General features: G+C 37.7%; 3 protein-coding genes across 3 annotated transcripts; 1 reads left to right on the top strand and 2 right to left on the bottom strand.

The window, feature by feature from the left end:
* Positions 1–652: 652 nt before the first annotated feature.
* Positions 653–3,943, bottom strand: LOC128728388 (uncharacterized). The gene is made up of 4 exons (XM_053822009.1): positions 3,919–3,943; positions 1,423–1,485; positions 867–1,094; positions 653–785 (listed from the first exon to the last, which is right to left on the bottom strand). The coding sequence occupies exons 1-4, from the start codon at positions 3,941–3,943 to the stop codon at positions 748–750; spliced, it is 354 nt and encodes a 117-aa protein (XP_053677984.1). The 3' UTR covers positions 653–747.
* Positions 3,944–4,118: 175 nt separating this feature from the next.
* On the top strand, positions 4,119–8,457 carry LOC128728387 (uncharacterized). Its single transcript, XM_053822008.1, has 8 exons — positions 4,119–4,181; positions 4,634–4,864; positions 5,549–5,716; positions 5,789–5,961; positions 6,047–6,134; positions 6,201–6,353; positions 6,414–6,716; positions 6,838–8,457. Exons 1-8 carry the CDS (start codon positions 4,119–4,121, stop codon positions 8,455–8,457), a joined length of 2,799 nt encoding a protein of 932 aa, XP_053677983.1.
* A 3,639-nt stretch (positions 8,458–12,096) lies between these two features.
* LOC128728352 (actin nucleation-promoting factor WASL) lies at positions 12,097–16,254 on the bottom strand. Its single transcript, XM_053821975.1, has 7 exons — positions 16,036–16,254; positions 15,388–15,615; positions 15,221–15,320; positions 14,017–14,154; positions 13,672–13,940; positions 12,989–13,579; positions 12,097–12,914 (listed from the first exon to the last, which is right to left on the bottom strand). Exons 1-7 carry the CDS (start codon positions 16,159–16,161, stop codon positions 12,633–12,635), a joined length of 1,734 nt encoding a protein of 577 aa, XP_053677950.1. The 5' UTR covers positions 16,162–16,254; the 3' UTR covers positions 12,097–12,632.
* Positions 16,255–16,470: the final 216 nt, after the last annotated feature.

Here is a 16,470-nt window from a genome sequence, read left to right as displayed (position 1 = left end):
TGTTATTAATATCTGCAGCATAGATGTTTCAGCTGATACCAATGCGGACGTATCCATAATCAGTAGAAGGGGTGCTTCATTGAATGCTATTTTCACCCTCGACGCATTAAAAGGCAGCCATAATTTTTCAACGGCACCTTCGTTCATTGCATGCATGCGCTCGATATCTGGCCGCCACGTGGCTATGTGCGCAGGAAGTAAACAACGTATCAAATGACTTTGGTGTTGAGTTCAAAACTAACTGCTGCCAGATATTACAGATGTTCGTGTTGAAACGGTTTCATAACGAAGGGTTCGATCCTGTTCGGCTTGTCTAATAACGACTCAATTATTGCCCCCTTCGCCCAGCGGCAACAAGTATTCCTGAATCAGGGATTTTCTGTTGATGCAAGGGTGCAGAATCGGGTATTCTATATGCCTTATTGGCTAGGTTGCCGGATAAAATCATTATCGATAATATTACAGTTATTACAATCGTTGTTTGAAAGGCGGTTTTATTGTAATCGAAATGACAACATCAAAGCATGTTAATTGTTAATTTGTACACACAGTAAAAACATGAAATTTTTTTTTATACATTATTTGATTTCATTATCACCTTCCAAATATATTACGTCACCAACCAAGACTGCTTGATGTTGTAGATTGAGGTAAAAAATATAACGATATATCTTATGTTGTAATGATATCTCAAGCATGTCATAAGCAGTAACACTTGAAATATTGCCAGCAGCATGCTTTCGATCATTAATGAGCATCCTTTTTATTAGAATTCGTGGTTTTACCTGTAAGGCGATACAAAAAGAAAAGCAAATCGATTACCATTATATATTGTAAGCTTCATACAAAAAGATTTCATATAGTACCGGTTATGAGAGTTCCCGGTTGCACGAATGCTCCTGCAGTGCCAACTTTTGTGTATTTTTTGCTGATATGTTTAACATAGGCCTGCTTGTAATATTTGTCCACTGTCGATACACCCTCATAACCATCGTTTTTTTCGCTTCCGGTCGATGATCCGACCCGAAATCCTACTCCCACGTTGGTATGGCGCTCCACCAAAGGTATGATTGTGGACGACACGGCTATCCAATCTGAAAGAGATAAAAACAACAAGAAACAAGACAACCGAAAGAGATGCATCAACTACCTTATTAGTAAGGTGAGCTTGTGATTCATACTCCTACTCGCGAATCTATCCCACAAACTTATGTTAACGCATTATTTTTTGCTTAGCCATAGATGAGTTCAACTCAAGATGCACGTGTGAGTTCATCAGAAAGTGTTATATTTTATTGTCCTTGTGCTTTAGTTGTAGTCATTCTAGAGTTAATCAAGTAATAATCCTGCTAGATGCTTCATGACACGATTCAAATTTATTTATTAGCGAACATTTGAAATTCAAATCAGCGTCAAACATACCTGGCTCATATTTTTCACCTTGCACTTTTTTGTAATACATTGATGTTGATTTCACATGGGGAACTAAACATATTATTTGAAATATCGAACTCACAGTGATTATCCAAAATATTGATTTCAGAGTTGGAAAAGAATTGAATACTTGGTTCAAAAACATATTGATTCAATTTTGCGGATTTCGTTTATTCAAAATTCGATTTAACTTTTTTTCTGAAATTTTAATCTTAAATTAATTAAAAGTCATTAGCAAACGAAGATAACGGGTAAAATGAACCAAAATTTGTTACGAATCTACGATGTAATTGCCTACTTGCGGAATATGTATACTTTAAAACAGAGAAATCAAAACTCTCACTTCTGCCCGCGCAGATGATACCAAATACACTGGCTACGGGTTGCGTGCGTTTGTGAGTCGTCACTTTGAAATTGTGTTCACGCCTTTACCATGTGCGCTGCGTCATAAGGTTTTCGAACACTTTCTACGCATGCAATAACAATAATAGTACTAACAATAATAACAGCAAAATGATTGAAAATCAATCATCTTAAAAAAACTCACTGGAAACATCTATTTCATGAGTGTCGCTAATAATTATGTAAAATACGTTTACGTCATAGCCTCAACAATATTGCAATTTTTATTATAGCGTTGATGTAATAGCATATTTGTCTCATGTGAACCGTTAATAAATATAGGCTCCTTGGCGTGGATCAATAGACATAAATGAATCAAGAATAATTTGCCTATGCCTATGGCTGATTTTTTTTCATATAAACTATATATTCCTAAAAATTTTTGAATGAACAAAAATCATTTTTTTCTTACCTATTATTACAAAATTTTATCATGAATGTTATAGATAGCTGAAGCATATATAGTCAAGTATAAAATACAACGGAACTAGAATCAAACTGTATTTTCGTCATGTTAAAATAGAAGGAACGAACAAAATTTTGACATTGCTTCAAGGATGTGGGAAGTGTTTGAAACGATATGGTACACCATGGTGTCTGTAGAGGCAAATTATGCTAAGAAAAATACGATATTCCTAGAAAATCTTGTTAAATCGTAGTAAATTGTGACTGTTTCAGATTTTTTTTCGCTAATGTCATTTTTGGAAGATAATAAAAATTTGACGATAAATAAAAACATTCTAAACAAACTAAAAGAACAGAACGTTTGGTTAGGAAAATAATATTTTTATTATTCAAATTTTTTAATTAGTATTTAAAAATGTAAGTGGAAAGAGTGATAGAACGAGAAAGTAATCTGTGAAATAATGCATAGATTTAACGGAAATTTTGAAACCAGCTGTAAAGTAATTAATGAGCTAATATAAACCAACAGTAGATATTGGAAAATTAGAGCAGACGTATGGAAAGACAGAGATGGGCGCTGGTAAACACCGAACGAACCATATGACTGCAAAAATCGCGGTGCAAAAGAGAGAGTAAGCCTTTGGCTATGGAAAAGAAAACTTTACGGATTCCTTAACCTAGCAAGATGTAATCACTCTGGAAAACTAAGAAGGAAAAGAAGACTCAAACGTTATTATACAGTTTAGAAGCGTGGTTTGCTAAGTGATTCAATTCAAGCTTCAAAGGCTCAACACATAGCCTGAACAGGATCTTGTATGCCGAGCGTCTTGGCAGTAGGCGTTTACGACCCAGCTATTTCCATTCATCGTCAGTGTATCTTTATTACCCGTTAGCCTGGGTGTGAGAAGGTTACGTGCTATAGCAAACAATTGCCAAATTTTTCCACTATTACAAACGACCATCAGCCACAAAAATCCCAATCGCAACTATCAACTGACAAAGGTAACACGAAAGAATGTGTATTGAAATCGAATTCTAAATCAATTCTAAAAATTGGTAGCATTAGTGCAAACAGACCGTTTTTGTGCATTCCCTTGAGCATCGTAGCAGCTCGTAGCGGTAATCGAGATGTGTTTGTAGTCTTCCGCTGGATGTCTAGCGGTTAATAACAAACGCTTAGCTGCTCTATATCTTTATCGATCGTAATTTTGCTGTGTCCGTGACCCAGAGTGGCAAGGTATTTACTTTATATATAACAGATAGTGGCCTAAGCAACCTCAACGATACATGCTCCCAAAGTTGTAATTAATTCGTAGCAGTATGACAGTTCATATTTGCAATGGTTTGATAAACAAGCAGATTCCAATCCTGTTTGTTAACTTACGATAATGAATCCGGTATGTCACTAAAACTGTTTAGTTGCGAAATGTGTACGTTTCTTTTATGGGCGTACCCTTTTATTTGAGTCTTATAAATCACAATTACAATGTAAACAAATGCTTCAATGCTAATCTGAGATAATCAAAATCTAACGGAATCTGAAAAAGTTGAAAGAGCCAAACATTCACTCCAGTTACGTTTATATCGATGTTTATTATTGTACTTAGTAGAACGGCAATAGAGTCCCAGTTTCGGCTCCTCATGAGCCGACCAGGCCTATAATCATCATGAATATACTGTCGTTGTACCTTAAACCGGGCATATTCGGTAACATTAAAGTTTATATTTAATTAATATTTATCGCAAAACAGAAACATTTACGCCTGGCGTACAAACACCGGGCGTGGATCACAGGTGGTGTGAGGAACAATTTTATACTACAAGCGCTGGTCTAACCGCCTCTGCAGACGCTGATAATATTCTCCACCTGAACGACGATGGAAAATGAATCTTTACCCATTCTCTTAGTCACCGCTAACGTGGGAAGTGTTTTCGAAGATGTAAGTATTTGGTTATAACAAATTGTAATATTTATTACTCCCGCTACCCAAATTATCATTTTTTCCGGCATATTAAATAGAGAAAGTCACTTGACCTATGTGAGTGGCAATAAAACATAGCGTTAGTTAAATCACTGACTTCCCATTAATGTTGCTAAAAATAGAGGCACATGGAATAATCAATATTCGGATGCCAATAATAAAAACAGTATCGAACATGAAAAATGATATAAATAAGGCTACTTCAATCGGTTATAGCGTGATTTTCTACTTGATCCGATTTATAAATATGAAATGTTTTTGCTATGTATATTATGACATTTTATCGGGCTGTGTGAATATTATGTAGTGAAAAGTAGTTAGTATAATGTTATGACAATTCCAAAAGAATGAAATTTAATGTTTTTTTTATATTTTTTGTTTTATGAAATATAAATTAAAACAATATTTAGCCCTCCAATTTGCTACATCTATGGATAAGAGAATTCCTTAATCATGTTGCTGAACGACAACCAGCATTCCTCGCGCTCCATCTGCAAGAGGTCGGCGGCAAGACGTATGAAAAGTCGATGGAATATGTACAAGAGTTTATAAAGCAGCTATGTGAATCAGAAGAGCTATGTAACTATAATCGTATCCGTGTATATTTGGATGAAGATTACAACTCAGCAGAACACTTCACGGTATGTTGCACGTTGTCCAATTAAACGCGATTTCTTAACTAATGTATTTGTTGCAGTCTTCTTAGATAGAGTTGTAGCAAAACGAATGCAAAATCTAGATAATAATTTGTAATAACTGACTCTGCTTGCGGCCTTGTTGCTACCGTTATATCACCTTTAAGGCTGTAAGCTCAGTGCAATTTATGACATAAGGGAAACCCGATCAGTGCAAACATGTGACCCTCGGTAACTACATCTATCTGATTTCTTGCCTATTGGCCCCAAGATGCGCACTGCTTTTCTGTCCACGAAGAAGCTACACATGGTTGAACAATAAGCAACAGTTGTTCCTGGTCACATACGTTTAGAAGTTACAGAGCCATGCCAAGCATGCGATTACGACGCTCAGACTGCGAGAGCAAGCGTTTGTGATGTGCTCACAAATATTTGCTAGAAGCCCTTCAAGTTGTGTAGCTTTCCAATCGCGATAAATGTATTATTTGTTCGTTTTTGATTTATTTATAGCTCAACAATGCGATTTGTTGAGATTTATGCAGAAAGCAAACGATACATTTGCAAAAATATTAGTCTTTTACTAATTGTTGTATCCATAAAGATTTAAATATGGAATAATTTTTCGTGTTTGCTAAATTGTTTTTGTTATTTTATTATCAACTAGTTTTAACAGCTTATATCAATTTACAGGCCTTGGGAAATTTGTATTTCGTACATAGCTCCATCAACTATGTATCGATGTGGAACTTTCTCACTCACGAATGGGATTCTGTCGAAGGCAAAAATATACATACGGGTAGTATCGAAACAGTAGCCACTAAAGAAAAGGCGAAATTCCCTCAACAATTTTTTCCCGAGGTTAGTTTTCTCGCAGTAACCGTTATATTATTGTTATATTTCGAATTCTGTTGCTACAATTCTTTTTTGCAGTGCAAATGGTCTCGAAAGGGGTTTCTGCGTACTCGTTGGTTTCTAAATGGGACCGTGTTTGATCTGGTCAACATTCACCTTTTCCATGATGCTTCTAATTTAGAAGCTTGTGAAGAATACCCATCCGTATATTGTAAGAGCCGCCGTCGAGCTCTTGTACACACACTGGAACGGTGAATTATGACCAAATGATATTGTTTTTAAATCAAATTTTCATCTTTGGTTTCTATTTTATTTGTTTTATCTGTCCAATTGTAGATTCCATAAAGATACAGTTAACCGACCAGTGCCATATTTTGTTTTTGGTGATTTTAACTTCCGTTGTGATACCGAGGGAGTAATTAAGGTTTGTAGATTTCCGTTATTTGATGTCTAGGGCTTTGGTTATTTAAATATCTACCGAATTTTTCAGAAACTTACCGAAGATCTCACAATGCATCGGGTACATAATACAAAAAACGATAGTACAAAAGTGCAATATCGAGACTCGGCGGGAAGTAACGTATTGACCGTGGGGAAAAAAGAATTTTTTCATTGCGATCAAAGCACGTTCAAAGAAAATTGGGTAAGCTGCATTTTAAACAACACCTAAATGCTTTTCTAATGATTTGTTTTACCCTTCTAGTTACGCCAGTTTGACCGTGAGCTAGATTCACTTCGAAGTATACTGTATGAATATCCCATCACTTTTCCACCCTCCTATCCATTCGAGGAAGATCCCTCACAGCCGGACGCATACATGGCGACCCGCTGTCCGGCGTGGTGTGATCGGATACTGATCAGCCCTGCGGCCCGCAAACTTATAAGTGACGAACGAGCTTTTGCTGGCACTGGCCTAAGCAACAACCAAAGTGATAAAAACCCTGGCGCAGTCATCGCGGTCAACTATGGTATTATTGGAGAAAACGTGTGCATGGGTGATCATAAGGTACGCAAGCAAAACATCCACGACGCATCCAGAGACTGCAGTCTTTTGTGCGTGTGTGCCTATGTCGTTATCGAATTCTTAGTTTTTCTTCTTTTCTCTTTTTACTACACTGTGCCATTAGCCGGTTTTTCTCAGCATCAAAATCAAGACGAGTCAAGGTATTTTAGACAACTGTTGCTGTGATACGCATGCGCCTACAACACTACGTGTTGACCACCCTATTCATAATAACAGTACAAGTAGTGATAGTAGTAGTAATAATCGTACCATTGTAGTCAGCCTGGATGGTAGTTTTGGTAGCTGCGAGAGTGACGAACGAACTGAGGTGTGCATAAGGGCAAGGGCAGCAGGACATGGTCGTCAGCTAGCTTCGATTGCAGTTGATTGTAGACGCGAAAATGATAAAAGCACTAGTGCTACCATTATACCGATTCCCTCGATCGATGAAGATGGCAATGTCACCTGCTATCATCAGCTCCACCACCCGTCCGCATGTCTAGGATGTTTAGGTAACATTGAACAGATTCTTAATGATTCAATCAAGCCATCATTACCGAAAAAGAATCAAAACTTGCAACAAATGCAACAGGATGTTGTCGAATGTAACGATCGTTCGTCGTTGCCCAGCATGGTATGTTCACCTGCAGCACGTTTCAATGATCATCAGCCACTGGTTAGTATAAATGTGTATGATACCGATAGTAATCTCAATGTGTGCATGTGCGCACTGTACAATGAAACAAAGAATCACAACAAATCTGCTGCAGGAAACGATACTGGATTCATCGATGATGCGAACGTTCCAACGACAAAGATATGTCCGAACTGTCGGAACATCATTAAACATCAACCGGTTCAGCACCGGAAAACGCTCATCTCACGTCGGATGATGCTAGCCAATGATGTGGTCGTGAACCGAATTGACACACACTACCTCAATACCTATGCAGTATCGTTGGCCGGACAGGGTGGCAACGGCGGAACTGGCCAGCATCACTTTGAACCTTACACTCCGGAAAGTGCAGAATCTCACTCGCCCCTCCCCGAATCGTATGACATCCCCAACAAGACTATTCAAACTATAAACAGCAATAACAATCAGGAAGTAGATGCCAGTGGACAAGTGGTACTTGTGGAACTGGGACAGGATGTAGCTGCATCCATGTTTGTTGTCGCAGATGAACCGTTCGAGTTGGACATAGTCCATCGTTCAAATGAACGTTTGATGGTCGAACAGACAGATTCGTCAGTAACCCCGTCATCGAAGGATCTATCGAACGCCATTGCGGAAACGCCAGGCGCATCCACCGCGGGTGTCAATTTGTTGCCACCGTCTTCGTCGAGTATTCGTCAAAATTCCGGCTGCCAAGACAGTGGCTTTGTTGGTGGTGTTTCTCCAAAACAGCTCAAGTCCCGCTTGGAGAAGCTGAAGCAGTTGGCCGATGAGCGGCGTAAGAAGTACGGCGAATGGACCCGCAGTCTTTCACAATCGGATACCTGCAAAAGCGTTCATAGTAGTAGTGGCACGTTAATTGTGCCGATACTGTCGGTAAATGGGGAAAGCGATGTAGCAGGTCCCCGGGAAATGGCTGTAGGGACTACCAGCAGGGGAACCATGGCCATAGCTGCCAACTCGCGGCCACACACCAGGGAGCCGACCGATCAGGTGGCCGCAACTATTACGATGAGCCGTGAATCTGTTTTGGTTAGCTGTTGCCGTGGCATGTGTGCGATACTATAACAACATGCGCCATCAACGCAATATTAACAAAACTGGAGAAGCTATTTTTATCATTCGTAAATCTGCAGGTTTCAATTTTGGCTACTATGTTGAGTTTTAGAGTAGAGAAATTATGTTGTATCATGATACTTGAAGATGCTGACTAATGAACAGTAACCTTTGAAGAAATTACAATTCATACTACTGTCTTCAAAAGTTGCAAAACGTTGCTTTAAAATGTCACTGCACCAACGCGCGACCGCGTTTTAATTTATTTAATGGTATCATATTGACTTATAGAAGAATGATCCGTCACCACACCATCGTATTAAACACAACGGCAACGGTATTTGATCAGCAGTAAGTTTTTTAGGAATTGTAGTTGAGGCGTCCTTATCGACAATCGTCATGCTTTTCCTACTAAACGGCAACAGATTATCCTCTTGTATATACCATTACTACCACTTCTAGTACTACCTACTATTACGACTACGGTTACTGTTATTACTACCACTGATGCTTTCACCATTTATTGCTACTATTGTTTAAACCATACAATTTGTATTGTAGTATTTTTTAGTAATCCGATTGTCTTAATGCTTCTTACTGATTGAATGAATTATTATTTACTTAATTTGCCTAATTGCACTCTATGCACATTATTTATGGCTCCCGGAGAACCTCTGAGGAAACCTACTGTAGCTGATAATCTTTTTCGTTATAATTACGTTGTTAGAATGTAAAATGTATGTTATTGAGTTAGTTCGTTAACTCAAGAGTCGTTATATTTGTGTTTAATTTATTACTTGTTTTATTATTTTTCGCATGTTTGAATCATGTATATATATATATATATATATATATATATATATATATATATATATATATATATATATATATATATATATATATATATATATATATATATATATATATATATATATATATATATATAATGTATTCTTAAATTTGTCGTAGTTAAGGATAGTTAGTACTTATTGTTTAATAGTAGTAAGATAAATGTTCAAAATAGTTTTATGCGAATTTATAATAAAAACTGACAGTCAGTATCCAAAGTTAGGAATGCAGTTGTTTAGTCATGGCTACTATATCGGGTTGAGCACACAATTAATGTGGCGTAAATTTGAGCCAAATAATTAGTCATTCTATGGGAATTCCATTATCGTACATTAATTTCATCGTACTTAGGTAGGCACATTTCTAGTTTATAGTACCTTTTCTATTCAATGTGAGAAAAAACATTTATCAGCATGATATGATTATTAATTACTTAATGTTTTGTTCGAGATCGGATCCAACATTCGATCTCATCGAATAGAAGATATACCTCTCCATTTATTCTAGTACTAGTAGTTACAGTTTTGCTTAAAATACGAACTCATGATTCCACTATCGAGTAGAGTTAGCGCGATTGAATTGTATTATCAGGGAGTGAAAAATGCGAGTTCTTAAATCACGAAACATATGAAATACATTTAAAATGTGTGATTAATTTTTTTCACATTTCGCATTAGCATATGTTGTACTGTATTTTTATTTTTTATATATTTTTAAGTTTTCTGATATTTCATCTGATGTACCTGATGTGTTTGTTCGTTTTTTAGTAGTTATGTTCATTAGTTCATTTTGTAGTTTCAATCCCAGTTTGGCACGTGCTTTGCATTTGCTGGAAAATTTGTGATAGAAACTGAATAAACTGTTGTGTTGTTGAAACACATTGCATATATTAAACCATTACATAACGTTCGATGCCATAGACATGATTTGTTATTTGTCTTTTTCTTCGATATTTTGCGTGTATATATATTCACAGCTAACGAACAACAAGTTCCAGGAGCAGATGGAAAAGTCGAAGAAATTACTGTCCAGGAATTACTCGAACGCCTGCAGGAATACACTGATCTCAACACACGTATCCACGACCAGAAACAGGAGCAGTTGGATACGTCTAATTTGAAAATGTTGCATTCACAGTATGTCAAGATAATGCCGGTTGGCGAAGATTCGAACGACAAACCCGGTAGCGATCCAACCAAATTGCTAGCCGAAGGCGATGAAGCTACTACCTGTTACGGCGAAGCTTCAGGATCATGTTCAACACTTATTTTTCGAGAAACAACAGTTTAATTTCGTCAGTGGCGCCAGCTTGATTTTCCTTTCAGAATTTAAAAGATGTGTTTTCTCGTAATGACGTTGCAAGCAATGCCTCAGGCTGTGTGTTGTAAATGTAACAAAATTTTTCATTTATTTCCATTCAAACGAACTTGATGGAAATAAAGATAACGAAGGCCGAGAATGCTTATACATGTGGAAAATAATGAATAACTAGGCTAAAAAGGCTGGGCACAAAAGGCTGTGCAAGTTGTAACGCCAATTGTGTTACGTAGTCCACGTGTTCCATCCACATTTACGGGAAGTCAATAATTTATGAAGTAAGAGTTTACAAATTTGATTTTTCAAGGGTCCTTTGAAAATGATTAGTTTTAGTATACCGATTAAAGTTATTATTGTAATACCAATAATAGCAAAATCCATTTATGGCATTGCGGTTACATACGCGCAGCTTATTGGAGCGGATGTGTTGAATTTAGTATGTAATAAGGTGGAATGTGAAGTATTTTGATAGTTTTGCTAAAACATCTGGGTTTTGTGGAATAACATAGGCAAAAAGTCTGACATGGATCCTGTAAACACTGGAGCAAATATTATGTACTTAATTATCAATTGATAAAACAGGGATATATTGCAAGTTGCAGTTAAACGTTGAACGTTGCCTGTGAATGGCAAAATATTTATTTTGTTTTAGTTGTTATGTTTCAAAACGCTCTCACTAGTATGTTAAAAGATGTTGAAATCAGTCATATTGTTTAAGATAAAGTTAACTGTTTTATGCCTATTTGTTTTGTTATTTCAAATTTCATTAGAAGCATGACAATCTCAAATCTGTTGTCCTTAAAATAGGCTCAGAAAACAACATCTAGTCCTTTTTATTGTCAAACAACTGTCCACAAATAACTACATCCAGTTTTGTTACAATTTACCTCTGTTGCGGTTAAACATATATTTTTGATCATCAAGAAAAAGAGTTGAATTACGATCTTCCTCATATGCAACGTTAGGTAGTTGAGCTTATCAATAATAATAATAATAAATCAATAAATAAAATTATTAGTTATGAAACATAATGTAACGACTATTTGGAACAAGATATACATATACTTGTGTTTATGTGGGAAATTGCCAGGATACGGATGTTTGCTTTTAAACACATCCAGATCTTATCGAAAACAGTATTTGCTGCTTCTATAGTATGACATAAATAATTGAAAAATATGGTTGAATATGGGAAGTAGGATAGATGTATTCAAAGCGGTATGTGTGTTACATTATTCAGTACAAGAGTAGGAATAAATCATTGAAGGATCGAGATAATCCAAATCATGCTAATCACACAATATTAAACAAGTATGCTAAAAGCTTAACACCTTGATTATGTTCAGCATTGTTGGTGATGCTAGAATGACTCAAAAATATGTTCTGTTAATTTCGTCAATCAATAACGAACCCATTTATTTTTACATTCGATATTTATTCGTTTATTTATCGATAAGGTTACCAATCCTTATTATCACAAGTTACGGTGCAGCAAGGATTACAGTTATAGATGTAAAAAAGTGCCGAATTGTTAGTGGCTTGAATACATTAGAACTAAATGTTGATACGATGGAAGTAAATGTACTTTTGATGATGATAAATAAATCAACCGTTTTGGTGTGTACACTACTATAAAACTATTGCCTGTCGGTCGCGTGATATGAGTCGAAAGTGTAATAAAGGATACCAGAATTTCATGCTGTCTGAGTTGAGAATACTATATGTTTTCCACGGAATTTTAGTCTTAAATAAACTACAGATTATTTTATAGAGCATGTATTTTACTCAAAAGAAAAGTAATACAAAAATTACATCTATCTGATGCGTGTTAACCAGTATAAAGTAAACAAGGCCACACAACGTGTGTGTGGTGCTACGAAATAGAAGTAATATAAAACCGTACGTATGTTCGCAAGGTAGTTAAAAATGTTCACAATTAAACAATGCAACGAAGTCTTCTATACACGAGACTAAAACATCAAATACATCACCAAACGCAACAAAACCATAACGCTCCAGCTTTAATCCTCCCAATCGGTGTTGTTCGAATTAGAATCGCTATCGTCCTCGTCGGAAGGGCGAATAACACGGCCACGCTCTGCAAGGGCACGACGCAACGCATCAGCAAGGGCGTCGGTTCCGCCGTCTCCGCTACTACCACTGCCTCCGCCGGTGCTATTGCGATCGCCCGGAGCATTCAACTCCCGGTTGGCGACCGGGCGCAGCTGGAATCCTTGCTGTATCTCGGTCATAAGGTCGTTCCGCATGTCTCCGCTAGTGTTGTGGGGATTTTGTTCCACTTTCTGCAAATAAAAAAAACACTCCGCGGTGTGATTCCTCAAGCCCGAACCTAGCTGAGATTAGGTGCCTCATCTACCTTGAGGGTGGTTCCCTTGCGAATACTGTCGAGTAGCGCCGAGCGAGCATCTCCATCATCTCCACCGCTGGAACCGGTACTAGGAATGGCGGGAGCCGGTGGTTTGAGCGAGGGCATCATTGGTGGAGGAGGGGGCGGCACGGGCCCAGCCATCACAGGTGGCGGTGGCGGGGGAGGCGGTGCCGGAGCAGCAGAAGGAATCGGCACCGGTTGTGGTGGTTGCATCGGTGGAGGACGATTTATAGCAGGGCCACCAGCACTGGGCACCTTTGGTGGCGTCGTTGGAGGCAACGGAGGCAGCACACGATGTGGCGGCGGCGGTGGAGGATTTCTCTGTCCGTTCTGTTGCTGCTGCTGCTGTTGATGTTGCACACCTGTGCCTGGTGGGTGCTGTTGATTGTGTTGATGTTGTGATTGCTGTTGAGGTGGGAACATGTCGGACTGTGCGTCTGTTTGATTACGAACCGGTACTGGAGGGGGCGCTGGAGGTTTTTGCTTTTTGCCACTGCTCTGCTCTGATTTCACTGTATCCAGCACGTTGTTCGTTTGGATAAAGTCGTAGATAAATGCACAAGTATCGCGATCTTTTAACTATGCGCCCCAGGAATATTCAAAAGTATAAATGAGAAGAAGGATATTAGTATAGTTTTTGGGGAAGGATTACATGTCTACGTGATGCTTACATGCTGATCTCTGACGCCAGCCTTTTCAAGAAAAGGCTTCAGCGATTCTTGTCCACCGATTAGGTCGAAGCCGCTATGCGGATCCCAGCCGACGTGGGTCACATGCTTGAAGTTCGATGGAGATCCAATATCTGACTTTTGCAGTTTTCCCATGCCCTTCACCTTACGAGGTTTCTGGTGTAGATTGTTGCCAACATTAGCCGCTTGAGGTTGACCTGGATATTGGTGGAATGCAGGCGTTCCAGGTGGTCCTGAAAATGGGCTTGTAACTAGCCAACCGAGGTAAGATGATTAACGAATGTTAGGGTTTGCTGTCTCAGGGATGAGTCTTGTTTCGTGACTTACAAGATTGTTTTGTGCGTAAGGTTACACCCATATCTGAATCGGTAAAATTGTTATTCGATGCAAATCCGCCAGCTGCTTGCAACGGAGGAGGTCTCGCTGGAGGCGGATCCTTACGGGTGTTGTTTCGCTTGATACGTTCTGGATAGAGAGTCACAAAAATAAAGAATAAAAAATTCGCAAAATACACGAACTAATATTAATAGACTGAAATAGATGTAACCGGTTTGCATTCACTTGACACTGATCGAATTCGCCAATGACGAGGATTGTAATGCCAGCAACATAAGCAATTCATTGCGGGCTATGGCAGGCTGTGTGTTGATGAATTGGTGGTGTCACTAAACTAACTAGCAAAGATTATAAAATAGCATCGATCCAAAATCGTAGCACATGGTAGCATAATAAATCGATCGATCATTGACCCGACATACAGGGATGTCTGTCACTGAATTGCAAAATTCATGGAAAGGTATGTTTATAAAAAAGTAAAAAGGAGCATATTTTCCAATAGCAAGGATTATTTACCCATTTGCTGAAAGTTAAACACGTCCTATATAGATACGATCATTATGTGCTAAATGAAACTTACTTTCATGCTTTTTTATATCGATTTAAGTATTAGAAAGGAAATAGGTTTGACACCACTGTCGCATGAGATTATGTAAAGACTTATATTGTCAAGTTGACCAAGTTAAAGCTTCAAATGAGTGTGGAAAAGCTGCTTTCCTACTCCAAAATAAATAAAAAATCATATATTTAAACAATAGTACGTGGGATGTTGCGTTAGCTCGATTTTGTATGTAGTGCTGTCCTGTATCTTTGCATACAGTGTAGGGGGTTGAACTTAATGAGAGCGATGTTGGAAATATATACGTGCTTTTGGGTAGACATTCTTATCTGAAGGGGTGTGAATTGACACACAATCGGACTTTAAATTGGAATGGGGAAGTAAGGTATCAAATGTTTACAAAATTCAGACAGTAACCTTTAAGAATTGCTAGGCCCTATTGTCCAAGCACATGGCGTCCATGGCGAACAGTCTAAGAAACTTGTGTTTCTAAGATATGTTCAAACATTACTCTCATATATTCAACTGGTTGACGTGAACTTCGTCGTTTAGCATCCAAACGAGTCAATTTAAAAACGAATTTGCGTTGCAAAATATCACAAAATTAATACAAAAAATTGTATGCTGGTAACTTACCATCTCGTCGTCTATTTCGATTATTAATCGTGGTAATGGTAGTGTTCATGACCCCAGCCGCTTCATCGTCACTTGCAAAATTAAACGCCACAATACCATCCTGAGTCAAAAGTAAAATGTAACCCAAACTATGTAGTATGATTCAAAAACGCGGCACGCCTTCTTACCTGGCCCTCGAAGGTAATGAGGTATGGTTTAGGTTGCGTTACTTCGATTTTTTCATAGAGCTCCTGTTCCCAGACCATGTGATTTGATTTAAGACAGTAAAGCCGAAAATAGTAGGATTTTCGTAGATTATCTTTTATAAAACATAATGCCCCAGTACATCGTTTTACCCAGGATGCATGTGCTGGCGATTGCGTCGTGTAAAGTTGGACAACTGCTGTGTTTAGTGTCTAAAATTGTAAGCACAGTTGCAGTGAAAAAGAAAGAGCCTGCTTAGAATCAACTTTAACTTAATAAATATATTTATACATTTAACAAAAAAGGAGAATTATATAAGGAATGTTCTTTCTCGGCAACAGTAAGATTGCTGAATATGATTGTGCAGCAATCAACAATCTTTTTGCAAGGTAAGCTTCAAAATTAATACTCTTACTACGCTAGTATAAAGATAATGTATCGCAAAAGATAACTCTTTGCAACGGATTCGTTATCAGTTCCAACCAGCAGGGAACCAGGCTTACTAATATCCATTGCTACATGTAAAATAATATTGTTTCGTTCATTTGCAATACAATATATTACTCAAAAAGGGAATTAGAGTTACTGTTAAAAAAAGGAATACTGTCATAAAAAAAGAATATATGCCATACCTGACAACGGCGCCCAAGCAGACGAAATAGTTGATCATTTTCTTCATTACTTAAAAGTACGCTGTGCCTGTTAGCTTTGCCAGCCATAGAGTTGCGATCACTATCGCCGCTAGTTGGTTGTTTCATCTCTGGTTGATTGTTGTTGGGAGGTTTTGCCTAAACTTTTCGGTTAGCAATTCTATTGCTATTATTTGAACGACACACTAATTTAACAGACGTAATTTTCCGCACTTAGTAACAGAGTTATATCAGATTCCTCTTAAATCCACAATTTTATGAACTGTAAGTTAAAAAAATGCTTTGCGCATTGCTAACAACATTAGCATATATATATATATGTATACGTATTTATGAAATTACATCATTGGGTGGATGGTAATCATAGCTATTACATCCAAATTTCAATGCCACATATATTTAATCGGTGATATTGCT

This window comes from Anopheles nili, chromosome X (assembly GCF_943737925.1).
Source record: "Anopheles nili chromosome X, idAnoNiliSN_F5_01, whole genome shotgun sequence".
NCBI classification, from domain to species: Eukaryota; Metazoa; Arthropoda; class Insecta; order Diptera; family Culicidae; genus Anopheles; species Anopheles nili.
This window is presented reverse-complemented; position numbering and strand designations above follow the sequence as displayed.

Coding starts and splice junctions, on each gene's coding strand:
- LOC128728352 (XM_053821975.1), bottom strand. CDS start 16,161: ATGAAACAACCAACTAGCGGCGATAGTGATCGCAACTCTATGGCTGGC. Junction 15,616..16,035: donor TGCTTGGGCGCCGTTGTCAG/GTATGGCATATA, acceptor TTACAATTTTAG/ACACTAAACACAGCAGTTGT. Junction 15,321..15,387: donor TCATTACCTTCGAGGGCCAG/GTAAGAAGGCGT, acceptor CTTTTGACTCAG/GATGGTATTGTGGCGTTTAA.
- LOC128728387 (XM_053822008.1), top strand. CDS start 4,119: ATGGAAAATGAATCTTTACCCATTCTCTTAGTCACCGCTAACGTGGGA. Junction 4,182..4,633: donor TGGGAAGTGTTTTCGAAGAT/GTAAGTATTTGG, acceptor AACAATATTTAG/CCCTCCAATTTGCTACATCT. Junction 6,135..6,200: donor ATACCGAGGGAGTAATTAAG/GTTTGTAGATTT, acceptor CGAATTTTTCAG/AAACTTACCGAAGATCTCAC.
- LOC128728388 (XM_053822009.1), bottom strand. CDS start 3,943: ATGCCCGGTTTAAGGTACAACGACA. Junction 1,486..3,918: donor CGGTTTAAGGTACAACGACA/GTATATTCATGA, acceptor TAATATGTTTAG/TTCCCCATGTGAAATCAACA. Junction 786..866: donor ACCGGGAACTCTCATAACCG/GTACTATATGAA, acceptor ATCGCCTTACAG/GTAAAACCACGAATTCTAAT.